Source organism: Orbicella faveolata, unplaced genomic scaffold, assembly GCF_042242905.1.
Source record: "Orbicella faveolata isolate gen_17 unplaced genomic scaffold, um_ofav_v1 contig_48, whole genome shotgun sequence".
NCBI classification, from domain to species: domain Eukaryota; kingdom Metazoa; phylum Cnidaria; class Anthozoa; order Scleractinia; family Merulinidae; genus Orbicella; species Orbicella faveolata.
This window is the reverse complement of record NW_028301578.1, coordinates 14095001-14122934: the sequence shown is the minus strand read 5'-3', so window position 1 is coordinate 14122934 and position 27934 is coordinate 14095001. Positions and strand designations below refer to the sequence as shown.

Genomic DNA, 27934 nt, shown 5'->3' with positions numbered 1-27934 from the left:
ATCATTTGCATATCTGCTAAACCACCCCAATCTCCGGGTTAAAATTGCAGGAATTCAGCAAATATTACACCCGTTAAAAGCTCTACTCTTGTTACGCAGGCTACATTACGACATCTTGAAGGCTGGAAAGACAAGATGACCTTCCTTGCCGTGGTTTTTGCCCTCGGTAAGTCATTCAGTTTGCTAAACTTAAAGGTTTGCAGGTTTAAAGTAATAAAATTGTAGATAGTTTCATGTGTTTTTTAAGAGGCCTCGCCTTGTGTAAACATCGTGCTTACTCGACCCGGGTTGCTCGAGAATCGTGATTACAGTGTTCTTCGCTTCTGCTCTTCCTGTTTGTAACATGCACTTCAGGCATACTGATGGATGTTCTACAGCATGATTTGTTTTTATTTTCTCATACTGTACGTAGACTACGTTACCAAAGCGAAAATATATCATCGTGTAGCCTCGAATGTGTACGCAGTCGGATGGACACCATAGAATCCTACAGCATCCAACCCGCACTGCAGTTTTCAAGCTGAGTCAAGTCGAATGCGGGCACTGGACACAAATTAAACTCCTCTTAGAGTGCTCCGACCTGAAGGCGTACACAAATCACGACTTCCACACCTCAGTGTGGATGCGTTGTAGAGTGTGTCGTATTCATGCAAGTTGACGGCCGGATTCTGTAGGATATTCCAGGTGTATTTCGAGTCAGGCTTCCTTGAAAACCTCAGAACATTTCGTCGATCATTTTTGGGCGAATTTGGCTTTTTTGGCAGTGTCCGAGTCGGACATCGCGCCCGTGAACTACGTTTTCAAACTAATTGAGATTCAGCAAGGAATATTGCTTCATCCATCCATGCATGACCAATTGTTATTTACTTTTAGCTGATTCTCGGATGGATTTTCATCATTCGTCTTTTGATGATCATGAAGTATTACTGAGTATTTAATGAATTCTGGTGAGTGTTCGATCTAATACGGCCCAGAGCCTCTTGTGTAAGCACTTTCCTTGGTTTTAGGCCCAGTGGATTGCTAAATATAATACAATCAAACCTCCGGTTGCGACCGGGTCTCAAGAAAACACTCAGACCTCAGACCTTAGACCCCGAAACCTCAGACCCCGAAACCTCAGACCCCGAAACCTCAGACCCCGAAACCTCAGACCCCTCGACATGTAAAAAAACCAATTAAACTCTGCTCAATTCTTATCATCTCAAATGTTTTATGGTTCCCGGTTTATCGCTGTCACGTCCGGTGGATACAAAACTGACTTCAATTTGAAACATCATAGCGACTCTATCTTTCTATTTCCCCGGTAAAAAATTCGCCAGCAAATGTTATCAAAGTGTCGTCTGCTATTTTAAACCTTGATAGCTTTTCACCGTTTGATCGACCGCGACCACTTTTAGAGCTAAAAGTTTGAAACTTTCTTCTGTTTTTAACCTCCCGTAAGCGACCACTTAACAGATAATAGAGCGTACATTGGATAATAAGATGTTGTAGCAATATCGCATTCCTGGGTAGTACAAGAGACTGAAATTTTTTCAATGGGAAGCTCCGGATTTTCTCGAAGTTGACCTTTCACATAAATAAAACGTTTTAAACACGGGGTAAGTCTGTGCAGTTACCATATGTTAATGAGGCAAAATTTTGACCCCATAAGCATGGTCTAAGCTCTCGTAAGCTACCACCTCCGTAAGCGCTTACGGGAGGTTCGACTTTATTCAATTTCGTTTCAATTTAATTTATATAGGTGAATAAGGATTTACATTTTACACTACGAGTGATATTTGAAATTCTCTCAAAATTGCACGAGCCTTTTGGCCCTTTGGCGTTTATTCCACAGCAATGAGCGCGGCTCGATCGAAAACTCCTGCATACACTTCTCTAAAAAGAACTTGCTAAATACTGTCAAAACCACGCTGTCATTACGTGCCCCCAATAGTGTGACCAAAGGTCACGCTCTCCTAACTCTCCTACATCAGCCAGTCACAATGAAATTTATTCAGCCATATAATAATGCATAAATTTCCTCGAATACAACGTTTTGGAAAAACGACCGTAACTCTTTACATTTGTTTTAATAAAAGAAACACTGTTAGCAAATTTTGAATTGAACCCCTAAAGGAAACCAATCTGGGCGCGTGGCTCCCGCTTTATTTGACCCCAGAATTAAGATACAGTAGAAGCTCTCGTAAGCGACCACCTTGGAAATTCAAAAAAGTGGTCGTAACTAGAGCTGGTCGCGTACAAGAATGAGGGCTCGTAAAACAATAGAGGCTAGTCGATTATTACGAGAGCTTCAGAAACTCATTGCGTTCGCAGAACGCAGTTCATAATCTTGGGTGGCCTGTGGTTTCAAGAGTGACTTTTTTTGAGACTTTTTCGTCGAACGCCTGCATTGTCTGCGCCATTTTGAATGAAGTCATACGTCATATGCGCAAAGACTATCGCACACCCCTTGGTTTTCGTAGTAGCCTCAATCTCGTCCCCAGAGTCTTCGTTCCCCTTGACCAGCGGTCGGAAAACGAGAGCTCCGGGAGCAACCATTTCAGGCGTGCGCCATAGATGCAGACTGCGCAGGTAAACTGGATGGGCAGAATTCGGTTATTTCAAAATGGTTGCTCCCAGAGCTCTCGTTTTCCGACCGCTGGTCAAAGGGAACGAAGACGCTGAGAACGAGATTGCAGTAGTCTGAGCACGTCTGAGCTTTGTAAAGCGGATTTCTAAAGCTAGAGACTACCTCGTCGTTTAAAGTTTATTTTATGTGTTCACGAACACGACTTTGAATCGCCTTGGCTTTGGGATGTTAACCATGGGAACAACTATATTTCATTGGTTGTAGTTTGATTGCATTTGTTGATCAGTTGCAGTCGCGACAGATAGCTCAGTCTTTATCCGGTCCAATATTATTTGGAATCGGTGGAAAAATACTCTGAAGGTAAGATCCATAAGAGTGAGCCTGAAACAAGGAACGGCAATGTAACTACTATCTACTTTTATTCATCAGGGGAAATATTCGAATCAGTCGCACGGAGTTTGTTCACGACAAACAAGCAAGCGATTGCAAATGTTTGCTTATATTTGTGTTTCCAGCTTAGAATAATGAAGAATATAAAAGCAGAAACCGACACAACGTAGGATGATTTTTTAAGGTGTACTATATCTCGGCTGGCCAAAGAAGCCTTTTTCAGGTACAATGAGAATTTTACGTTTGGACGTAAACAAAAGCTTGCCTGGCCTTACGGATAGAGTCTCAGTTGGAAACGAGTTTTTCGATGGGGGTCAGGAGCCCTGGTTTCATAGATAAAGCGTTTGGAAAACCGCGAGTCTGGTTTTGAAAAATTGGCGCGGGTAAATCAGCATGGTCTCCAGTTTTTAGCTTAAAATATCGAAGATGAATCAACAGAAACAATTAGCGCAAACGTCCATATATCGCATATATGTGTATCGTGGAAAATATTCCCATCAACAAAACAATGACAAATTAAAGAATTAAAGCAAACGAAGGCCTAGACTTTTGTTTTTGTGGTGGCTCTGAAGAGAGCCATTCACTGAGATTTTTCCCTATCTCTTCGCCGAATTTTGAGCTTCATCCCTTCAACATTTTCCGAGAAAATCGATGCTGAAATCACGAATACAGCTTTCTCAATACGATCGGTGCAAAGCTTAAAACAAGACATACAGGCCGTTTCAAATCAACCAATCAGCGCTTGGCATCGCGGTAGGCTCCCGCGGGATTGATTGTAATTAGTAATTAGTGTAATTAGTATGAAAGGGATGGTTCCCAAAGGATGTGCTTGGCTTCCTTGATTCTTTATTGGACGTTAGTGGAAGCCGAGTCAAGAATTTCGAAATATTAAGAATAACATACACGTATGATACACTAGTACACGAGAAAAGATAACATGTCGTTTCTGCATATTGAAGTACCTCTCAGGCTAACGCTAGTCTTTGCTGCTGTTGTTGTTATGTTTCCTCCAGTGCTTGTTCCTGCAAGCGACGCAGCACTCCCAAATGTTGGCAGCTGCACTTTCATGGAGTACTACTGTGATGGCCTTAAATGCAGCACGCTGTTTTACCAAAGTCTCCAAAAAGACCCAAACGGAGATTGCAGGTTGGTTAATTGCCCGTGAGTGGGTACTTCATTGTATGGGCTAAATAGGTATGTGCGGCCCCAGAAATATCGATTTTGTCCATTTTGCGCTCTCAGTCCCCTTTTGTTTTCGTGCGGGCCATTTTTTTCTCAAGTTTATTTAATTTATGGTCACGTTCAACGGAGTAAAAGAAAGAGCGACTACTCGTGCTCTAACCCTGTGTTTGCCTGTTTATATTCCAGTGCTAAATACAACCGACTTGTGGATTGTGTGAGCAAGTCGATACAGATTTGTTTTAACCACGAGCTGCCTGAAAGCCAGGTCAGAGGAATTGTTTACCAATCTTTCAAAGAAAGCGCATTATGTACTGATGGTATGGCGGGGATACCCACCATGCCCCCGGGATCAGCTGGCCTCCCGTGTTCTGCTTCGTTCAGCAGTAATGCAGACGCATGCGTGAAAACATTCCACGAAAAGTTCGCTGCAGATAAGTCGGACCCGTCACTTTGCCCGTGAGTTACATTCATTTGTTAAAATAATTACCTTATGCTGTCTCTTCAGTCATTTGCACTTATGATACTAGGGATATTCAATTTTAACTCAGGGATACTCAACGAAAGTTGGGTAGAGGCGTCTCCCTGAGGGCCTTGAATGCGCACCGTATTTTACCTGACCCACCCTCTTAACTTAGGAAGGACAAGGTTTTCAAGAGGATATTTTTAATCAAATTGGAAAAAAAAAGAAAGTTTTATCCACTAGATTTTGGTCTCTCAGGCTCTAATGTATATGATCAATACCACCATTGACTATTAGAGAAGCGTCAATCGTTGTTAGCAAGGCAATACGTGGCGTCAATGACCAAGTACGTCACAAGTGAAATCTCGCCCCAGTCTATTTGCCTGATCAGTGTCGTAAGACCTAATTATAAATGTCGGCTGGACAAGAGATTACGATCCTGTCATTGTTCTCTTGGGCAGGATTAATAGGCCATACCCGAGTTGCCTTTTGTCTCTGATTCTAAACGAGTCTTGGTACGAAACCGTTCATCTGAAAATGTGCTTTCCCCACAGGTTCATTTTCATGCAAATGAACTCATTTTCATACGGCAGGTGTTGCACGAGGACTGGTTTTGAAACAGAGGCACAAGAAAGCTCGGAAATGACCTATTTTTGAAATGTCTATGAATATATTGAATTCAACAGGGAGCAAGCCAAAGCAAAGAAGTGTTTGAAGAACCTGATAGATTCGGATTGCACGTTTCCATCTCTCATCCAGGAAGCGTTAGACTTGGATCTCGGCGAGTACAATCCTTTCTGTCCCAACCGTCGGGACCCTGGGGCGACTGGAAAGGATCAGTGCGATGGCGTGAGAGATCTGGACAACCCGTTCAACGCAGCCGCTGGCCTTAAACCTAATGTCGTGCAGGTTCTGTTGTTTTCTTTTGTTTCGCTGTTGCTCTTTGTTAAGATTTGAAACAACAGAGTACGGTGATATTCATCCTTATAAGTGGAAGCGTTTTTAGTTTAAAACAACAACTTGTTTTGTTTTCTATAATATAAAATTTAGCGCGAGTATAAAGGCGGCCCTTATATGTTAACTGTTTTATGATAAGCTATGTAGCGAAATTGCACTTTTTTTTTAACTAATAAATGTTTTTGTTTCAATCACATCAGACTTCTCTGTTTATTAGCGCCATTATAAATTATTCTGAGATCTGCGTTTTTGTAGATAAAAAATCAAGTTCAATGTGCCAATTGGGCGGCTGGAAAAACTTACGTTATATAAACAATAACCTCCATTTGGTGCGGAAATATGCTCGTATATTTGTCCGCGGACATAATCTGTTCCTAGAAGCGAACAGTTTTCCTCGAGCTACGCTTCTCGGAACAGATGACAAATATCTGAACATATTTTCGCGCCAAATGGAGGCTATTGTGTTTATTTATCCTTTAAATATTTTCACAACGCGCGCGGTTTTGAAAATTATGGTTTATCACTCGGATATTCCCCAGTTTTAGCCGAGGAATATTCACTCACGTGATGCGTTTAGACCAATCGGGCGCGAGCGAAAATATTTGCTGGATTATCACACTCGGCTATTCCCCCGTTTTACCTGGGGAATATTCAGTCACGTGATGCATTTAGACCAAACGAGCGCGCGTGAAAATATTTGATGGATTGTAAAGAATATTATGCCAACAGTATTTATGTAAGCTTACACACATTAACCATTGCCGTTTTAGCAACTTTTGTTGAGCCTGGTTTTCACTATGACATAAGCACAAGCATAAGCATAATGTTAGCGAGGACGCCCACAGCACAAGCACAAACAAGCAGAACAATACGCATAAAATCTCACTGTAGAAAACTGAAAAAAATCACGAATAGAGCCACATAAACGGTTAAAACGCTCTTTTTGGGCATTAATAATTTCATTATTGCTTATTACATTTAGTAAGTTTGAGAGAACTGGGCATAAAAATGCCAAAAAAAAACCATTTAAAGCATTACAGTAGCGCGCGCAACGCGATAAATGAATTACCCTATTGAACCACCATAAATCTGATAAAGCCGTGAAAAGAAACCGACCAGAAATGAAATAGTTAAAAAGACAGTTATTGCACATATAAAGGCCGCCGCAAACTTGCCGATTTTTTGTCGGCCGACAAAAAATATTCACGTGTCGGCTACTGTGTGGTGAATCCAGACAAGTCTGCGACAAGATTGGGGCTTAGTGCTAGATCTCAAAACGTTTTGTCGGGCCTTGTCGGCTAGTGTGCCATCTTGATTTTGGATGACTCGGCACCCAGCCTCAACGGGGTTAGTCAGGACAAAAAATCGCCGAGTGTGCGGCAGCTTCAAGTTGCAATTACATACGCGAGTGTCTCAAAAATGCCAAGTGCCCGTCCGAAAGCACCTCGAATCCGCATTAATTCATTTTGTTATTTTCGTTTTTTATCTGCACGTACGTAAATGATTGATCGATTGATTGATTAATTCAGCATCCATAAACATGAAAAGAGCCAACCAAAACCAAATTAATCAGGCTGGCCCATAACAAAGGACATAGACAATCTAGTAAACGCAGGAAAAAGTGCGCGAGTGAGTTACGACTGATTTTGTTTTACTTTTGATTTGACGACAAAGTGGCGCAAGTGTTTTAATTAAGCTTCTCAAATTCATTAATTATTCATGTGCTGATGACCCAATCAGCTTGCATCAATTGGGTCAGGTGCATGTATTTTGATACCCAATGAACATACCGATCAAGACACATTCGATTAGTTCAAAAACTGATCAAGACACTAATCAAGAACTTGAATTTTACTACTAAATACAGTATATTTGCCGCTTCAATCATTACTTACAACAACAATACGGCAAGAATGTTGCTTCTTCTTGCTCGCTCACAAACTCCTTCTCCTCCTTCTTGCACTTAACATGAAGCCCTTCTCGAACGCCATCCTTCATCTCGGCATCTAAGCAACGTCGGAACTGGACAAACCTTCGAAAAAAAACACACCAAATTCAATTCCCAAAATAGTGCATTTTAAAATTCTGATCAATGCGGTCTAAAAGTTGTCAATTACCTTTTGTCACCAGCGTCCAGAGGATTTAAAGCTTCGGATCCATTTTTCTCCTCCAAATAACGCTCGAGGGCACAAATGATACCATAAACAGTCTTGGGAGGGTATCTTCCACCGGACTTCTTAGCTACCTCCACGAATTTTGACAACCAATAGTTCAGCGACAGAGCGTCCATTCCGGCAATATCTGCGCTCAGAGCGGTAACCTTATGTAAATCGTAGTCCTTGAAGAGACCACCACAATCTAATACCGGAACTTTAACCTCTCTTAACCTCTGCCATTCGGCAAAAATGCTCACAGCCCACTTGTTTTCATACCTAGTTGAAGCTGGAACGGCGTCATTCACCAGAACATTTTCTTAAGAAAAAGTTTTAGGAGCGCGAAATCGTTCTGATCTGGACTCGACCTCCATCACGCGGGGTTTTGCTAAAAGCAGGCCCGCGGCCCAGCGGCCCGCGGCCCACGGTCCGCGACGGCCCAGCGGCCCGGCGGCCCGAAGGCGACATATAGTCTCTTAAACTGCAAACTTCTCGGATGCCGACGTTTAGTGTGGTTAATGTACAGAGAACAGAGGATTTCTATTTGAACTTTTTTCCAGTTAAATTCACCCTACAATTGTAGCGCGAATCGATTTTTTGTTGATTCCGAAATGACCCCAAAATCAAACTGTACACATGCGATCGTGTTGCGATGATTAAATCTACTACAAATAGACATATAAAGCTTTTCGCGAACGTTGTCGTGTAACTAGCTCATCAGCCTATTAAATTGTCAAAATGTATCAGCTTGAACAAATAAGCTCAAAATTTTTTGTCTTTGGGCAAACGTTTAATTAATGCCCGGATTGGATTTCAGTTCGTGAAGGACAATGACAATGACAATGCTTTATTCACTCTAAACACTTAAAACACATTTACATAGAAAGTGACAGATCTAGCTAGATCTAGCTAGTTCTCCTCGTTCCCGCTACATGGGATTCGTCTTCCAATGCGACTTTAAATATGTTTCATCACTGCTAATTTGCGTAACATGGAGAGTTTGTCCTCAAGATCAGGATTTTCTCGCAGTGGATTCCATGCCCGCGGTTGAAACTTACTAATCTGGCGTAATCATGAGCTTTTAAGAGGCTCGCGAAACCGCGATGTTTTTCGACAAATGCTACTGTGGCCTCAACGAAACTGTTCTCTTTGATCCTAAATTTAACTTTAGGAGCTCGGCCCTCCAGTAGTAGTACCATGGATATGTAGAGCGGATTGCCTCTTGTCAATCTTTACTAAACTTCGGAGCGGAAATTTACAATAGTAGCTTCCAGCAGCTTCACCTCCGTCATCAAAAATGTTCCCAATGCGTATTACAAAAGCCAACACCTGGTCTTATTTACAGTTAACTGTTAATTTAAGATTAGAATAGAAATGTCAAATGAACTATACGCAGAAAGCAAACAAAACAAGTTTCCATTTTTTGTGCAACAATCGCAGTCACATAGACCTTGACGTAGAAATGTAAAACGATACATGTGCCTACAATATTGACTATAACTCTAGTAAGAGAAAACGACGTGCTCTTGAACTACAGTATTTCAGGAGCTTTATCTACTGGTCAGCGTAATTACTCCAAAAAGTTTACAGGTGACGGAAGGACATCATGTAGCTTCATGTGCATAACATTTGCATTATTTGCACAACCACCCCAATCTCCGGGTTAAAAAGGCAGAATTGCAGGAAGTGAGCAAACATCAACACGCGTAAAAAGCTCTACTCTTGTTACGCAGGCTATGTTGCGAAATCTTGAAGGCTGGAAAGACAAGTTGACCTTCCTTGCCGTGGTTTTTGCCCTCGGTAAGTCATTCAGTTTGCTAAAACTTAAAGATTTGCAGGTTTAAAGTAATAAAATTGTAGATAGCTGCAAGTGTTTTTCTAAAAACGCTTCGCCTTGTGTAAACATCGTGCTTACTCGAGAATCGTGATTACAGTGTTCTTCGCCTCTGCTCTTCCTGTTTGTAACATGTGCTTCAGGCGTACTGGTGGATGTTCTGCCGCGTGTTTTGTTTTTATTTTCCCATACTGTGCGTAGACAACGCTACCAAAGCGAAAATATGGCACCTTGTATCCTCGAATGTGTACGCAATCGGATGGACACCATAGAATTCTACACGGCATCCAACCCGCTCTGCAGTTTTCAAGCTGAGTCAAGTCGAATGCGGGCACTGGACACAAATTAAAAACTCCTCCTAGAGTGCTCCGGCTTGAAGGCGTACACAAAACGCGACTCCCACACCTCGGTGTGGATACGTTGTAGAGTGTGTCGTATTCATGCATGTTGACGGCCGGATTCTGTAGGATATTCCAGGTGTATTTCGAGTCAGGCTTCCTTGAATACCTCAGAACATTTCGTCGATCATTTTTGGGCGAATTTGGCTTCTTTGACAGTGTCCGAGTCGCACATCGCGCCCGTGAACTACGTTTTCAAACTAATTGGGATTCAGCAAGGAATATTGCTTCATCCATGCATGCATAACCAATTGTTATTTATTTTTAGCTGATTCTCGGATGGATTTTCATCATTCGTCTTTTGATGATCATGAAGTATTATTTAATAAATTCTGGTGAGTGTTCGGTCGAATACGGCCCAGAGCCTCTTGTGTAAGCACTTTCCTTGGTTTTAGGCCCAGTGGATTGCTAAATATAATACAGTCGAACCTCCGGTTGCGACCGGGTCTCACGAAAACACTCAGACCTCAGACCTTAGATCCCGAAACCTCAGACCACTCGACACTCAAAAACAAAATTAAACTCTTCTCAATTCATATCATCTCAAATGTTTTATGGTCAATGTTTAAAGCAAACAGCTAGAAAGGAGCGAGATATTTATCTTCTCCGGTTTATCGCTGTCACGTCCGGTGGATACAAAACTGACTTCAATTTGAAACATTATAGCGACTCTATCTTTTTATTTCTCCGGTAAAAAATTCGCCAGCAAATGTTATCAAAGTGTCGACCGCAATTTTAAACCTTGATAGCTTTTCACCGTTTGATCGACGCAACAGCGATAAACCGGAGAAGATTAACATGTCGCTGGCTGCTGCCTGTAAACATTGCCTGACCATAAACATTTTAGGTGATACGAATTGAGAAGGGTTTATGTCTTTTGTTTTTTTAGTTTCGAGGGGTCTGAGTTTTCGGGATCTGAGGTCTGATGTCTGAGTTCTCGTGACACCCGGTTGCGAACACCTTTCGTAAGCGACCAGTTTTCCAAAATACCAAAAGTTTCCAAGTCAAATCACTATATTTGGAACCTCATGTAAGCGAACACCTCTCGTAAGCGACTGAAAAATACATTTGTGTTAGCTAGTAACAATATTAGTGCCTTTCTTGCAATTAAAGTTAAATTTTTAATAAAAAAAACATATTTCCTCGAATTGGATAGACTGCGGTACATGCCCAAGATATTAAAATGCCTAATCCAAGCATGTTTCATATTTTCATCTATTAATAACATTTTTTTACATTATAAACATTTCTTGTAGTTCAAGATGGCTTAAAACCGCTCAAAACAACTTTATTTTGTGTGTTTCTATTTCTTGTTACTTTTCTCGAAGTGGGTACCCTGGGGTACATGCTCGAAATAATATAAAGCATGTTCCACCACACGAATTTTGAGGAACGTTTAGTATGTTAGTAAGCTGACCACTATGTATCATTTGGCAGTGACAGAAATTCTGCTGCAATTAGTTTGACTTCAAACCACAGGATGACTGGACTAATGGGAAGCTCTGGATTTTCTCGAAATTGACTTTTCACATGAATAAAACGTTTTAAACACGGGGTAAGTCTGTGCAGTTGCCATATGTTAATGAGGCAAAATTTTGACCCCATATGCATGGTCTAAGCTCTCGTAAGCTACCACCTCCGTAAGCGCTTACGGGAGGTTCGACTTTATTCAATTTCGTTTCAATTTAATTAGTGTAGGTGAATAAGGATTTACATCTTACACCACGAGTGATATTTGAAAATTCTCCCAAAATTGCACGAGCCTTTTGGCCATTAGGCCTTTATTCCACAGCAATGAGCGCGAAATTGCTCCGCGAATTCGGCTCGATCGAAAACTCCTGCATACACTTCTCTAAAAAGAACTTGCTGAATGCTGTCAAAACCACACTGTCAATACGTACCCCCGATAGCGTGCATTTTCTGCGCCTTTTTGAATGAAGTCATACGTCATATGCGCAAAGACTATCGCACACCCCTTGCTTTTCGTGGTAGTCTCAATCTCGTTCCCAGAGTCTTCGTTCGCCTTGACCAGCGGTCGGAAAACGAGAGCTCCGGGAGCAACCATTTCAGGCGTGCGCCATAGATGCAGACTGCGCAGTAAAACCGGATGGAGAGAATTCGGTTATTTCAAAATGGTTGCTCCCAGAGCTCTCGTTTTCCGACCGCTGGTCAAGGGGAACGAAGACTCTGAGAACGAGATTGTGGTAGTCTGAGCACGTCTGAGCATTGTAAAGCGTATTTCTAAAGCTAGAGACTACTCGTCGTTTATAGTTTATTTTACATGTTCACGAACACGACTTTGAATCGCCTCGGCTTTTGGATGTTAACCATGGGAACAACTATATTTCATTGGCTGTAGTTTGATTGCATTTGGTTATTAGTTCCAGTCGCGACAAATAGCTCAGTCTTTATCCGGTCGAATATTGTTTGGAATCAGTGGAAACTGAATACTCTGAAGGTAAGATCCATAAGAGTGAGCCTGAACCAAGGAACGGCCATGTAAATTCTGTCTACTTTTATTCATCAGGGGAAATATTCAAAGCAGTCGCACGGAGTTTGTTCACGATAAACAAGCACTCGACTGCAAATGTTTACTTATATTGTGCTTCCAGCTTAGAATAATGAAGAATATGAAAGTAGAAACCGACACAACGTAGGATGATTTTTTTTAACTTACTTACTTACTCACTTACTTAATCCTCGTCGTCCCCTGTGGGACATAAGGCAACAATAATCCTTCTCCATCTATCCCTATTTTGTGCGACCTGCAGTGCCTCACCCCAAGTGAGTTTTACCTCACCTAGCTCCGCCAAGACAGCACGGCGTCAGGTGGTTTTTGGCCGACCAGGTTTCCTTTTTCCGGGCGGTGTTCATCGCAAGGCAACCTTGGGAATACGAGATTGACTCATTCGAAGTACGTGACCAAGCCATCGGATTCGTTTTCGTGTAATTTCCATGACAACACTCTGGCAGCCAGTTTTTCTGTAAAGCTCCCTATTCGAGATCTTATTTGGCCAGAGGATGCGGCAAATTTTTCGGAGACACCCATTGTGGAAAGACTCGAGTTTATTCATGTCAGACTTTATGACACGCCAGCACTCAGAAGCATAAAGCAGGACAGATTTGACATTGCTGTTGTACAGTCGGAGCTTGGTCTTAAGACTGTACTGATTTGACTTCCAGATGGGATGAAGTTGGGCAAATGCACCACGAGCTTCCCAAGTCTTGCTTTGATGTCCTTTTGTGCCCCATTGTCTTTACTGATAAGACTGCCCAGGTATGTGAAGTCGTCCTTTTGTGCCTCATTGTCTTTACTGATAAGACTGCCCGGGTATGTGAAGTCGTCCTCAAACTCAAGTGGTTCACCACTGGCCGTGATCGATGCCGTCGGAGTAGTATTGACGTACATAATTTGAGTCTTGGCTGTGTTGATCTTGAGACCTGTTTGCTTAGCATAGGTATCCAGTGTAGCAGTCTTCTCTTGTAGGTTGGAACGGTTTGTCGAGAGAAGAGCGAGGTCATCAGCAAAATCGAGGTCTTCTAGCTGAGAAAACAAGTTCCTCTGATTTTGTTTGAGGTGTTCTTCCTCATGGACCAGTCAATGACGACAAGGAAGGGGATGGACGAGAGGATACACCCCTGCCTCACTCCGGACTTCACTGGGAACCACTCAGAGAGGGTATTATTATCCAAGATGATGCTGCATTCCAAATGATCATAGAATTTCTCTATCAGGGTGACAATCTTAGCTGAAACTCCATATGAATGAAAAATCTTCCACAAGGTTGCCCGGTGTACAGTCTCGAATGCCTTCGTGAAGTCAATGAAGTTAGTAAGGTGTGTTCCACTCTAAGCACTGCTCGATGATGTTCTGCAGCGCAAAGATTTGTTCAATACATCTTTTACCATTCCTAAATCCTGCTTGCTCTTGCCTCAGCTTGCTGTCAATTGCTGCCTCAATCCTCATCAGAAGAACTTTACAAAAAATTTTGCTAGGGACAGATAGAAGAGTTATCACTCGCCAGTTGTTGCAATTGTGAAGGTCTCCTTTCTTAGGTAGCTTGACAATAAGGCCTTTTGTCCAGTCAGATGGGATGTTATCCTTGGTCCAGATGGTTGTGGAGAGGTCAGTCATAATTTTTGTAGCTGTATCAATGTCAGCTTTCAGCATCTCGGCATGGATGGAATCAATGCCACAAGCTTTGCCATTCTTCATGGCTTTGATGGCAGTTCTAACTTCAGCTTCAGTAGGTGGGCTGATATTAATTTCAAGGACATCTTCAGCTGGTGGGGCGTTGGCTGGGTCATCTAGCTCTGGTGGTTAAGCACCTCCTGGAAGTGCTGTACCCATCTGGTCGCTTGTTTACGCTCTGTTGTTAAAGCATTGCCATTCTTATCCTTGACAGGGGCAGGTTGGCTGGTATCGTTGCCACAAATGCGCTTAGTGATCTTGTAGACGACACTCATCTCGCCCCTCACAGCTGCTTGCTCAACTTCACCAGCGAGCTCCTCTATACAGGACCTCTTGTCTGACCTTGCGCTCCTCTTCACTTCCTTATACTTTTTCTTACAGGCTTTCTGGATTTGATGTTGCAGCCTTGGTGACTTAATGTGAAGCAACTTGTTCTTGAGCTGTTTTCTTTCATCTATCTTCTTTGATCTTGTTCTGTCTGTAACCCACAACAATGCTTTGCAGTTTCACAATAAATGTTCTTGATGGTATTCCATTTACTGTCAACATCATGATCTTCTTCCTCAGTTGCGGTAGAAAGCACGCTAAAACGATTCCTCAGTTCCAGGCCAAACTCTTTGTTGATGTTGGTACATTTAAGTTTGGCGATGTTAAGCTGTTTCCTGTATTGACTCCGTGGTGTTGCCCTCCGAAGCTTCAGACGCCTTGGAGGGATCTGTGCCACTTGTTGTTGACAATGAAGTGTTCAATCTGGTTGACTGTTGTACCATCAGGGGACCTCAATGTGAGCTTACGAATGCTTTTGTGTGGGAAGATTGTGCCGCCAATGACACAGTTGTTGTTTAACCAAAAGCCAACAAGGCGCTCGCCATTGTCATTGATCTCACCACAGCCATGTTTCCCCATGGCTCTGTCACAGTTGGTGTTGTCAGCTCCAACCTTTGCATTCATGTCTCCAATGATCATGAGCATATCGTGTTGAGACACCTGGGATACGGCAAGTTGTAGCTGCTCATACCAGGTGTCTTTGTCCTCCTCCTCAGCTTCATTAGTTGGCGCATAGCACTGTATAACTGTGACTTTGCAGTACTCGCAGTTGTACAGTGATTTTTTTAAGGTGTACTATATTTCGGCTGGCCAAAGCAGCCTTCTTCAGGTACAATGAGAATTTTACATTGGAACGTCAAAAAAAGCTGAAACGTTGTCTTTTCGTGGACCGTCTGAAGCGTCTTTATACGAAATTACTTTTGCCCGGAGACCGGTAAGAGCAGAGAGGAAGACAAAACTTGCAAGTAGACGGCCGCCAGCCGAGACCTCCTCCACTTCCAACTGGAATTAACGCTTAAATACTGTGAATCTCACCAGAATGGCGACAGTTGTTAATCGATGAGATTTTTCTCTATCTCTTCGCCGAATTTTGAGCTTCATCCCTTCAACATTTTCCGAGAAAATCGATGCTGAAATCACGAATTCAGTTTCCTTAATATGATCGGTGCCAAACTCAGCGACCAAAGGAATTTTCAAGGTATACAGGTCGTTTTAAATCAACTTATCAGCGCTTGGCATCCCGCGACAGCCCATCATGATGTCAAGCGCTGATTGTAATCAGTAATTAGTGTGATTAGCATGAAAGGGATGGCTCCCAAAGGATGTGCATGGCTTCTTTGATTTTTTATTGGACGTTAGTGGAATCCTATTCAAGAATTACGAAATATTAAGAATAACATACACGCATGATACACTAGTACACGAGGAAAGATAAGATGTCGTTTCTGCAAATTAAAGTACCTCTCAGGTTAACGCTAGCTTTTGCTGTTGTTGTCATGTTTCCAGCTCTAGTGCTTGTTCCTGCAAGCGACGCAGCACTCCCTAATGTTGGCAACTGCACTTTCATGGAGTACTACTGCGATGGCCTTAAATGCAGCACACTGTTCTATCAAAGACTCTAGAAAGACCCAAAAGGAGATTGCAGGTTGGTTGGTTAATTGCCCGTGGTGAGTGGGTACTTCATCATATGGGCTATATTGGTATGTGCGGCCCAGAAATATCGATTTTGGCCATTTGGGGCTTTCTCCCCTTGGTTTTCGTACGGGCCATTTTTTCTCAAGGTTTATTTAATTTACGGTCACGCTCAACGGACTAAGAGAAAGGGGGATTACTAGTAGTCTAACCCTGTTTCCCTCTTTACATTCCAGTGCTAAATTCAACCAACTTTTGGATTGTGTGAGCAAGTCGATACATATTTGTGTTAACGACGAGCTGTCTGAAAGCCAGATCAGAGGAATTGTTTACCGATCTTTCAAAGAAAGCACATTATGTATTGATGGTATGACGGGCATACCCACCATGCCCCCGGGATCAGCTGGCCTCCCGTGTTCTGCTTCGTTCAGCAGTGACGCAGACGCATGCGTGAAAACATTCCATGAAAAGTTCGCTGCAGATAAGTCGGACCCGTCACTTTGCCCGTGAGTTACATTCATTTGTTAAAATAATTACCCTATGCCGTCTCTTAAGTCACTTGCAACGATCAAGGGTGGCAATGAAGAGAGAGCCTGGGAACGAGGTCGGTATGTCACAAGTGAAATCTCGCCCCAGTCAATTTACCAGATCAGTGTCCAACCTCGTTCCCAGGGTCTTTTCCCTGACTCCCAAGCCGGGGAAAAGACCCTGGGAACGAGGTTGATCAGTGTCGTAAGACCTAATAATAAATGTCGGCAGGACAAGAGATTATGATCCTATTCTCTTGCTCAGGATTAATAGGCCATTTTCGAGTTACCTTTTGCCTCTGTGTCAAAACGAGTCTTCTAAACCATTCATCTGAAAATGTGTCTCGCCCACAGGTTCATTTTCATGCAAATGAACTCATTTTCATGTGACAGGTGTTACACGAGGATTGGTTTTGAAACAGAGGCACAAGGTAACACCGAAATGGCCTATTTTTTAAATGTGTATAAATATATTGAATTCAACAGGGAGCAAGCTAAAGCAAAGAAGTGTTTGAAGAACCTGATAGATTCGGATTGCACGTTTTCTTCTCCCATCCAGGAAGCGTTGGACTTGGGTCTCGGCGACTACAATCCTTTCTGTCCCAACCGTCGGGACCCTGGGGCGACTGGAAAGGATCAGTGCGATGGCGTGAGAGATCTGGACAACCCGTTCAACACAGCCGCTGGCCTTAAACCTAGTGTCCTGCAGGCTCTTTTGTTTTCTTTTGTTGCGCTGTTGCTCTTTGTTAAGATTTGAAACAACAGAGTATGGTCATATTCATCCTTATAAGTGGAAGCGTTTTTAGTTTAAAACAACAACTTGTTTTGTTTTCTGTAAAATTTAGCACGAGTACAAAGACGGCCCTTATATGTTAACTGTTTTCTGATAAGCTATGTAGCGAAATTGTACTTTTTAAACTAATAAATGTTTCTGTTTCAATCATATCAGACTTCTCTGATATTAGCGCCATTATAAATTATTTTGAGATCTGCGTTTTTGTAGATAAAAAAATCAAGTTCAATGTGCCAATTGGGCGGCTGGAAAAACTTAGGTTAAATAAACAATAGCCTCCATTTGGAGCGGAAATATGCTCTTATATTTGTCCGCGGACATTATCTGTCCCTAGAAGCGAACAGTTTTCCGAGAGCTGCGCTTTTCGGAACAGATGACAAATATCCGAACATATTTTCGCGCCAAATGGAGGCTATTGTGTTTATTTATCCTTTAAATATTTTTCACAACGCGCGCGGTTTGAAAATTATGGTTTATCACTCGGATATTTAGTTTTAGCTGGGGAATATTCAGTCACGTGACGCGTTTAGACCAATTGCGCGCGAGCGAAAATATTTGCTGGATTATAACAGTGATTATACATAAACAATCCGGCCTCAAGAGTCTTCATGGGCCCGATTAGGATGAGTGAGTGAGTGATACATAAACAATAGCCTCCACTTGACGCGGAAATATGCTCGGATATTTGTCCGCGGACATTATCTGCTCCAAGGAGCGACCAGTTTTCCGAGAGCGTAGCTCTCGGAAAACTGTGAGCTTCGAGGAACAGATTATGTCCAAGGACAAATAGACGAGCATAATTTCTCGCCAAATGGAGGCTATTGTGTTTATTAACCTTCAAATGTTTTTCGCAACACGAGCAGTTTTGAAAATTGGGGAATATCACTCGGATATTGGCCAAGTTCTTTTTTTGCGTGTTTATGGAACAAGGCCAATATCCAGCCATCTTGACCGAACAAGCTCGGTCAATAAAGGATTTATTATATGGCTTTCGAGGAAATTTTTCTTGCGGGAAGCAGCGGGTAGTCCCGAGCGGGTAAGATAGCTCCAGCTTGCCCGCTCGGGTAGCCAATCACAGCGCAGGATTTGATTTATCTTACCCGGTCATGGAACTAGCCATATAATAATTGTCGGCGCGAAACGGGGGAAGAAGTGTGAGAGTGATTGATTAGGCGCACGGGCGTACGGGCACCTTCGGACTTGGCGGGGGGGGGGGGGGGGGGGAGGTGACTTCCTTGCCCGAAAAAAAAACCACAATGCCCGAATGTGTGAGTGTTCAGAAAAATCGGGATGCAAACGCACTGAAATTGCATGAAGAGCAAAACCGTTAACAGTTCTCACATCAAATGAAACTACTATAATTCCAAAAAAAAAAAAAAATCGTTTTATTGAAGTTTGCCTACTCAGTGACCTCTATTAGCAGTCTTAATCTAACGAAATCTAAAACTTATTAAAAAAAGATCTTCCTTCTATGGCTTCGGACATGGCGTTCGTTCAGCGATCGGCAGATCAGGAACAAGGACATTTATGTTTCAAGATGGACCGTTTGGACGTGATACAGAGGCTGGGGACTCTATTCGAAACCAGCGTCTCGATATACTCGAGACGTTCTAAGAACAAAACGAGGCATTGCTAGACGTTCTTGGAAATAGTCTTGTTTGGGCCACAGGAGACTCGCAGCGTACACTGCAAACCTTCTATGAATTCAGAAGCAGCGTAAATATGATGGTAAACAGCATGGACGTAATAGAGGAACACCACCTAAGAAAAATTTAAGAGCAATTTAAAACACCCCTTTTTGAGACATTACAAAAGGCTCTTTTCAGAGCCACCACAAAAACAAAAGTCTTGATCTTCGTTCGTAATTTTTGTAATGCTTTATCTCAAGTGTCGTCACCCGAATCATGAGCGTTTTGCTTGAAAAGTTACATAATTTTCGTAGCTGGGTGGAGAGGGGACTGCAGGTCCCCTCGCCCCCTACCAGCTCGTACACTTATGGATTTTGGTTTACTTTTGATTGGACGACAAAGTGGCACAAGTGTTTTAAGCTTACAACGTGGTGATACAAGATCCACGAAGCAAACACGAATTACTTTTGACACTCAAGTGAAAACCGCTCAAAAAAACGAGATCTCTGTTAAACTTACCTTTATTTTTAAACCGATACTGATCACAGAGTACAATGACGCTGTAAAGGAAGTCCAGTTCCGCTTTCCCAATAATAAATAATCTATTTGCAATACAGGATTACATCTTCGTTGCTAAACTATTTCAGAATATTTTAAAAACAATTGTAGTGTGTTGTAACTTCCCCGGATCAAGACTTCGCATCTACACCGTTAACGACCAAGCCACTTGTACATACCAAAGTAAAATTATATAGGCACGGTTTAGTTTCTTTAAAACTTGACAAAGAACAAAAATGACACGATAGGCAACAGAAGTGCCGGCGATAAGCCACTTCTGAAGCCAGCGGACTTGGTGTTACTGAAGGTTTCACTGGGATCCTGTAAACCTTCACACTGGTCTTTTCCGGTCGCCCCCGGGTCTCTATTGTTTGCGCAGAAGGGATTGTGGTCGTTGAGACTCAAATCAAACATCTCTTGGATCGCAGGGGGAAAATCACAGTCAGAAGCAATCAGTTTGTTCAAACACTGCTTTGCTTTGGCTTGCTCCCTGTTGAAATCAACAAATAAAACAGATTAGCAAATAATTCATTATATAGACTATATAGGTCACGTCGTTGCTTTGGTAACTTTAAGTGATCACCAGTACCTTAATATCAAAGCAGATATCAGTCGCTTTGGAACTTCATAGTATGTCGTACATGTATAGTTTGTTCAATTGTTGAAACTGTGATAGACTAGAAGTGTAAAAGAGCCCATGTTGTTTAACAGCGTGATATGACTGATGTTGTTATCATTACTGATATTATATTATATCGACTGACTGACTGACTGACTGACTGACTGACAGACGGACTGACTGCCTGACTGCCTGACTGCCTGACTACCTGGCTGGGTGACTGCCTGACTTACTGACTCAGTACAGAGACAGACTGGCTGACAGACAGACAGACTGACTGACTAATGACTGACGGACTGACTGACGACTGACCGGATGACTAACTGACTGACTAACTGGCTGCATGAATGACTGACTGACTGACTGATTGACTGACTGACTGACTGACTGACTCGCTGACTGACTGACTGACTGACTCACTCATTTTCCAGCCGATGTTTTATTTTAAACTTTGCCTTACATGCAAAGAGCAGGATCCGACTTGTTCGCAGCAAATTTTTCTTGGAAGTTTTTCACACAAGCGTTTACTTCGCTGCTGAAGGAGCCAGAACAAGGAGAAATTGCTACCATTGGCGACATGGTGGGTATTTCTAGGGCACCATAAGAACAGAAGCTGTTCTCACTGAAGCTCTGACGAACAATTCCCTCCAGCAGACTGTGCGACAGCGCGTCTCCATGGCAAACTTTCAGTGTCTTCACAATGCAGTTGACCATTTGGTTGTACTTAGCACTTGGATGCAAAGAGAGGAAATTTCATAATTCGTCATTTCCACATCCTCCATAATATACACCTTGTTTGCCCCGCAAAATTTTGCATAAGCATTGTCTTCAGTTTCTCTTGGGACGACTGTGATACCCAGGAGAAATGGGAAACAAAGGTTACGCAGAATTTTGGGGGAAAACAAGGTGTCTTATGGGAATTGTGGAAATGGCGAATTAACAAAGGCAGTGTAACTGATCTTTCACCCGGAGCGGGGCGCCAGTTATTTATCATTTACTATGATCTTGGACAAGCAAGCCTATTGAATTTTTCAGATCGCTCTGCTCAGAATTGTATTTGTTATAGCTTTTCCAACTCACAAGTTTAAAATCAAACTTGTTTTGTGAGCTCTAAATCCAAATTTGGCGATAGGCTAATCACCTGAACTACCATGGGCGCTCGGTATTTAAATAAGAATGGAAAGCGCTCAGTTACTTTAGCAAATTTCTTATCTTATGAGTCCTGCGAAGATTTAAAAAAAGCTTATAATTTTCATATATCAAAATTCAAATTTAGGCTTTGAGAAATAAAACAAAATGAATTATTTATATATTAGGAGAAGTTTTAAATTCAGGTTTTACTTTTTTATCCTCCTTCATAGCTGGCCGTACCCAAGTTGTTACCATTGAATAGGTCTGTTCTCTATTGTCCAAAAAAAGTCTAACACTTCGCACGTTTAACAATTTCAACTTGTTATAGGGCTCTGTCTTGACAAGGACTGGGAACTACCAAATTCACGAATTTGATTGGCTGAAATCGATATTGAAAGCGGTCTAGATTTTCCCACCTAGACCGGCATCTAGACCGGAAATGTTTTGCAGTGAAAAATTTGCAAACCAAAATGCAAAATCATTCACTATTTTCATCTAACAATATTTATTTATGGAAGTGCCAAAAAGCCTGATGAGAAAAAAAAGTAAAGATTAGGAGCAACTTTGGCAGAATTAAATTCAGCTCATTGCCGTTCGCAAGCAAAATGTCAGTTAGTACGAACCAGTTACATTAAAAGAATATAAAAATTGTTCTTGCTTGCGCCATATAATAAACATCTTCTTAAACGAGCATAGTCGGTCTGTATGGGAGAATCTTGACCTCACTCGTGTGTACAGACCTCACTGCGTTCGGTCTGTACTCACGACCTCGGTCTAGATTCTCCCATAGAGACCTCCTGTTCGGTTAATGAGAGCTAATTACCAAGAGCTGTCTAGAGGTCAGTGCGTTATTAGTATTTTGGTGCCAAACTTATTGGTCACCAGAGATCTCATTAACATTTCTTTACAATCTGTAAACTCCATTATGAAGACACATTACCTGCAATTTCCTGAAGGATCTTTCTGGAGTTCTTTGACGAGAGGTGTGCTACAATTAAGCGCGCTGCAATAGTATTCCATAAATTTGCAGCGACCAACATCGGGGAGCCCTGCATCACCCCCAGAAAGAAACACTAAAACAAGCAAAACACCTGCTGAGGGCGATAGTTCGGTTCGAGACTGAAGCAAGTTTACTACTTCACGTGAAAATGAGTAACTCCAACTAATGCCTGAGAATACTGCGGCCTTTCATCGCTCCTGGTCTGAAAGGCCGTGAAGCGAAGAAAGGCGGTCGAATTTACCGGCGGACCAGCATTTCTATAATTGCCCATGTCTAGAATTTTTTAAATGGCCAGTGGCCAGTTAATGTAGTTTCAGCACGCCTTTTTCACTCAGATTTCCTCTTGGAAAACATTTGAATGGTATGTTTCCTTTTCGACTGCCTTCTCCAACAGTATCACTACCAAAGCATCGACAGAAACCTTGCAGAACGCACCCAACCAGCACTAAATTGTTGAGCTGTACCAGACAATTATGCAATCGAAGACTAACCGAACATTACAGTCGACATGGCTTTGAAAAATCAAGACGAACACGGAAAAATACTGTACCACAATTTTCGGCCACTTTACATTTGCCATATCTTTCTTTTAATTCCAGTCACTCTTGATGAAACCTACAGATAGTGGCCGCCCTAGCGTGGAACGCAATTTTTTACAAATTGAAAAAGTAATATTACGGGCGTAGATCTTTTAAGTCGATTTGAAGACGAAGTTTGCTGCTTATTCATAATTAAATCTTGCAATGTATTCCATCCGAGATAAATCACCATCCTACGGACTTTAGACGGCGAAGTTCTGTCAAACGACAACAAGTGAAGGATTTGAACATCGCCAGATCGTCGACCAATTTCGCTCTTATCGTTGAGTAAGCTCGATTTGTTCAAAATATTATTCAAAAAGTAACCTGGTATGACTACTTAAAACAAACTGGTGTAAATATAGATTCCTGGCTTACCTATGATTAACGCAACGTTCCGAATAAACATCCTGGACAGTCCTGGGCTATCGCAGACAGAACTTCAATGACGCTCAATATTAACTCAGCTTGAGAAGGCTCCACCAGTTATGCAAATTTATCCGTTTGAGTAAGTGACCAAATTTATGCGTATTTGTTCGCCTTGTGGTTGTGCTTATTGCCTGATTTCAAGCCGAAAAGGACTAAGTACGAGTCTGTAAATTATGGGATTAGCAACCATTGATCCACATAGTCAGAAAGAGCACATCGAGATTCACAAAATCCCCAAGTTTTGTGTTAATCAGGCTAGTTTTGACTGAGATACAGCCATTTACAAACGCCAAAATTACACAGAAATATTTGGTTTGGTCATCCGGACACAGCGTCCGGATGGCCATAATTTTTTTGTAAATTTTGATGTTTTCAAATGGTTGTATCTTTCTTACTATTGGGGCTATTTGCACCAAACTTGGGGATTTTGTAAAGCTTGGTTTATGACTATGTGGATCAATAGCTGCTAATCCCATAATTTATAGACTCGTAACTAGACCTTTTCGGCTAGAAATCAGGCAATGGGGAGTTGTGTTGTTGGCATCCTCACTAACATTCTGCTTATGCTTGTGCTTATGTCATAGTGAAAACCAGGCTCAACAAAAGTTGCTTGAACGGGAATGGTTAATGTGTGTGAGCTTAAGGCTGGTTTTTACTAGAGCATAAGCACAAGCACAGGTGAAAACAGCCGCGACATAAACATAAGCAGAAGCAGAAACATAAGAAGAACGAACCCACTTATTTGTCTTGTGCAGTTTTCACTAGTAACGCGCTCGACATAAGCATAAGTATAAGCACAAGAAAAACAGAACTGTTCGTTTTTCTTGTGCTTATGCTTATGCTTATGTCAAGTGCGTTACCAGTGAAAACTGCACATCTAAAGGCTGGTTTTCACTAGAGCATAAGCATAAGCACCAGCACAAGCATAAGCATAAGCACAAGTGAAAACAGACGAGACATAAACATAAGTATAAGCAGAAACATAAGAAGAACGAACCCACTTATTTAAAAAACGCAGGTCTCAAAATAATTTATAATGGCGCTACAAAGAAGTCTGATATGCTGGTAACAAAAACATTTTTAACTCTTGAACTTCTCTACATAGCTTATCACAAAATCGTTTACATGTAAAGGCCGTCTTCATACTCGTGCTAAATTTTATAGGAAGCAAAACAAGTTGTTTTAAACTAAAAATGCTTTCACATATAAGGATGAAAATGACCGCACTCCGTTGTTTCAAGAGTGTGTCCATGCCGAAAAAACCAGGCAGGAGGTGATACAGCTCAAATCACTGATTTCGCTCAAACCTAGCACAAATGTTGGGTTTGGTGAGTAAATGATTATGGCAAAAAAATTAGCTCAAAATATTTCATTCTCTTCAAGTTAGGAGGACCCCCTTCAAAAATGGCCGTTTGTCACTAATTTATGCTTATTTAATTAGCTGTCTTTGATTTAGTATTTCTACAACAAGAAAGGCCATGCGAAAATGAAATCCACTACCCTGGTCCCACAGGTTTTTCTTGATTTTTCTCCGCATGAGATGAGACAGCCGCATGAGATGAGACAGCTCGCCTCTTCGCGGCTCTCTCGCGGCTGTCTCATCTCATGCGGAGAAAAATCAAGAAAAACCTCTGAGACCAGGGTAGAAATCCACTGGATCATGTTCTACTATTATCAGTCCCAAAGCACAGATATTCATTTGAACTACACAATCGATTTCTCTTCGTGGGTCTCTCTTAAGTAAGGTGCATATTTCGTAGTGTTGTGAATACTCTTTAATTGATGGCAAATATCTGCCTGGGCAACAGCAAACACACATTATTCTAACATGGATAGTGAGGGCAATCACTAAAGTTCTCAAAAAAGCCATAAAATGTTTGGGGACTTCAATATTTTTTTCCATGCTGGCATACTGTTTATATAGGACTTTACGATTTTTGGCCATTTTATGAACGTCCACTTTAAAACACAAAAGCCATTTTTCTGTCTTCATCTAACTCGAAATCAATAAGAAATATCTACTTAAGTATTTTGCCATCAATTTCCAGTATAAATTCGGCGAAAAGAAGCACTTGAGACACCTCCCTCTTTTCCGCATTTCGAAACAAAATGCCCGAATGATTTGTTGCTACGCGCAATACAAAAAATTCAAAACCCACGTCAAAATATTTGCGGATTGGTCAACGTCACACCTGCCTGTAAACAATAGGCAGAAATTTCGCGCTCTCCTCACCTTTACCTAACAGTGCATGTCCTAGAGGTACTGTTTCGGTATCTAGAACTTGTTTCTTCACTTTTTCCCAATAAACTTGCGTGCGTTGGAAACGGAAGAAGAATTGGAAGATTCATCAGCTTCTCAAAGAAGATCGATATTGGTCGATGTAATACAACACAAATATTTTACGTCAAAGTTCCGGGCTGGCAATCAAAAACAATATTACTAATAAAAATGCACCCTTGACTTTTGACTCCTAAATGTTTTTCAAGTTACAAAATTGCGTATGCAATGTTTAACAAGCTGCAGATTGGCAGAGTCCGTTTTTGAACTCGCAGCACGCTCTACATTCCGCAGTAAAAGCAGTTTGTATTGTTCCTGCTTGGCCCGGAATCTCGTGAGCAGAATGTATACGCTAACACTTGCCTTTGCTTTTGGTAAGTAACTTTAATCACGCGATCACAAGCTAAAGGTCTTAGCTTTCTGGGGATCTTTACTAACGCCATTGTATATATTTTGCTTCATTGGCATAAGACTTTGCGTTTAACATCGCGCTATATGCGAATCGACTCTAAACAGTTAAGGAGCTTGTCGAACTTAATACATTGTGGAGTCTTTAGCTCTTTGGGTGGAATATTGAAGGAGATATTATCTCAGCTCTCCAGAACCTGCGAGATCTGTAGCTGGCAAAAGCGCTAAGCTTGCCCATGCATATCATTCCTTATAAAATTTTGAATTCTTAACACACCTCGAACAAAAGCTACAGTGGAAGCTCTCTTAACGGACACTCGTAAGCTGACAGGTCTACATACGTGCGACCACCTTAACAAAATCACGTTTGAACTCCCATCAGTGCACACTCTGCATTTATTCACTCCCGTAAGTGGACATTCCCGTAAGCGGCCGCGGACACTCTGAGGGCTTACGATTAAGACTTTTATTTTGTTATTAATCTCCGGTAAGCTGATCGTGATCCGAAAGGAAATTCCATATATATCGCATAGTATTGCAATTCATACTGCAGTTTACAAGTGAACTCTACATAGCGCATAGTTCGGCAGCCATCCGTACACAGTTGTCACCATTATCAAAAACAACAAAAAAAGTCAATTGAAACGGCGGTATTTTTTGCATTTCCAATGTTTATTGTTAGCTGGGCAAGCTTCCGTAACCGGCCATACACACCTTACAACTCTAGTGGCCGCTTGCGAGAACCATTCTTGTAAGTAGCCAGTTCCATTTACAGACACCTTTTTCGCGTCCGAAGGTGTCCGCTGACGGGAGCTTCCAGTGCATCGGGCTCAATTTCTTTGGGAGAGTTAATCGTGCTACGACTTTTCAATACTCAGAACTGATATTTTTTAGCTCGATTCATTCTTTATGGGATGCTCAGGGGAAAAATTAGTACGTATTATCCTATAATACTATTTGAAACAAAGGAATTTAAAATGGCCGCCGTATCGATCGGTAAAAGGGTCTATTCAGGAGTGGGAAGAAGAGAGAGCCTGCCACTTCTCGAAGCGTACAAATAGTCGCGATGATCAAAGAATTAAATTTGCTTTCATAACTAAACAAAACAGATCAAACTGTCTCTATTTTGGACTTACATCTTGTTCTTGTTCCTGTTCTTGTTCTTCTCCTTTCTCCTCTTGTTCTTGCTTTGTTTATGTCAGTTTTCATGTTTATGTTGTTGTTGTTGTTCTTTTTTTTCTTTCAGTATGTCTCATCAGGTCTAGTTACGGTTCAGATCTCCCAGGCATTTTCAATTGCTCACTGCAGGAGTATCACTGCAACATAAGGAAATGTACTACTCTGTTTTATAAAGATCTTCAGAAAGATCCCACTGCCGCTAACTGCGGGTAAGTCAGTTTTAAGTAGTCCTGGTTTCTTGGTCTATATCTGCAAAATGTTATGTCCGAGACACTTCATTATGCCTATTTTAAAATGTTTAAATTCTTTCTCAGGGTTGTTTTGGCATAGAAATATCAAGATGGCGGATCGATGAAGGCATGCAGAAATACACCACTCAAAGTACAGGGGCGGATCGAGAGTTTTTCAAAGGGGGGAGGGGTGGGGGTGGCTACTACTCTGGGGTTGCAGAATCAAATATGGAACCTAGTTACCTCCAAAATGTTGCATTTTGAGAATTGAAACCTAAGTTAAAACTGTTACATCGGAAACACTAGCAATGGCATAAACTAGAAATTACAATGAGGTTCCTGCCAAGAGTTTTTGACTCTATTTCTACCAAAATAGTCACTCACAATCTTTTTCATCCAACCCTCCTAAATCAGCCCCTGCTCAATAAACTTAGCATGAATGGTACATATAATGCTCACGAGTATTAAAATGAATTATTCAC

The 27934-nt window shown here is 41.7% G+C and overlaps 3 protein-coding genes and 1 pseudogene across 5 annotated transcripts in view; 3 read left to right on the top strand and 1 right to left on the bottom strand.

Moving 5' to 3' along the window:
* The first annotated feature begins 18 nt into the window (after positions 1–18).
* On the top strand, positions 19–5752 carry LOC110069764 (uncharacterized). Of its 2 annotated transcripts, XM_020777305.2 has the most exons (4): positions 19–166; positions 3973–4105; positions 4328–4597; positions 5288–5752. In XM_020777305.2, exons 1-4 carry the CDS (start codon positions 136–138, stop codon positions 5556–5558), a joined length of 705 nt encoding a protein of 234 aa, XP_020632964.2. In that variant the 5' UTR covers positions 19–135; the 3' UTR covers positions 5559–5752. The 2 variants fall into 2 exon arrangements, with proteins under 2 accessions (XP_020632964.2, XP_089137337.1); XM_089281211.1 differs by lacking the exon at positions 19–166 and having other exon boundaries at positions 3882–4105.
* Positions 5753–9257: 3505 nt separating this feature from the next.
* LOC110069751 (uncharacterized) lies at positions 9258–17564 on the top strand (annotated as a pseudogene). Its single transcript, XR_016204565.1, has 4 exons — positions 9258–9511; positions 15975–16107; positions 16331–16600; positions 17108–17564. The product of XR_016204565.1 is annotated as an uncharacterized LOC110069751 (transcript).
* Positions 17565–19547: 1983 nt separating this feature from the next.
* Positions 19548–23414, bottom strand: LOC149096646 (uncharacterized). The gene is made up of 4 exons (XM_089281612.1): positions 23307–23414; positions 22291–22423; positions 20680–20949; positions 19548–20090 (listed from the first exon to the last, which is right to left on the bottom strand). The coding sequence occupies exons 1-4, from the start codon at positions 23335–23337 to the stop codon at positions 19814–19816; spliced, it is 711 nt and encodes a 236-aa protein (XP_089137738.1). The 5' UTR covers positions 23338–23414; the 3' UTR covers positions 19548–19813.
* A 2452-nt stretch (positions 23415–25866) lies between these two features.
* Positions 25867–27934, top strand: part of LOC110039758 (uncharacterized) — a 4048-nt gene continuing 1980 nt past the window's right edge. Inside the window, exons 1-2 of the mRNA XM_020744909.2 lie at positions 25867–26009; positions 27290–27431. Coding sequence (XP_020600568.2) covers positions 25979–26009; positions 27290–27431 — 173 coding nt within the window. The 5' untranslated portion in view covers positions 25867–25978. The remainder of the gene's footprint in view (positions 26010–27289; positions 27432–27934) is intronic.

Bases quoted from the DNA above. Each gene is read 5' to 3' on its own strand.
- LOC110069764 (XM_089281211.1), top strand. From the start codon at position 3,897: ATGTCGTTTCTGCATATTGAAGTACCTCTCAGGCTAACGCTAGTCTTT. The intron at 4,106-4,327 runs GTTGGTTAATTG...TTTATATTCCAG, and splicing joins GACCCAAACGGAGATTGCAG to TGCTAAATACAACCGACTTG. The intron at 4,598-5,287 runs GTGAGTTACATT...TGAATTCAACAG, and splicing joins TCGGACCCGTCACTTTGCCC to GGAGCAAGCCAAAGCAAAGA.
- LOC149096646 (XM_089281612.1), bottom strand. From the start codon at position 23,337: ATGTTTATTCGGAACGTTGCGTTAATCATAG. The intron at 22,424-23,306 runs GTAAGCCAGGAA...TGCTTGTTTTAG, and splicing joins GAACGTTGCGTTAATCATAG to TGTTTCTTTCTGGGGGTGAT. The intron at 20,091-20,679 runs GTAAGGCAAAGT...TGATTTCAACAG, and splicing joins TCGGATCCTGCTCTTTGCAT to GGAGCAAGCCAAAGCAAAGC.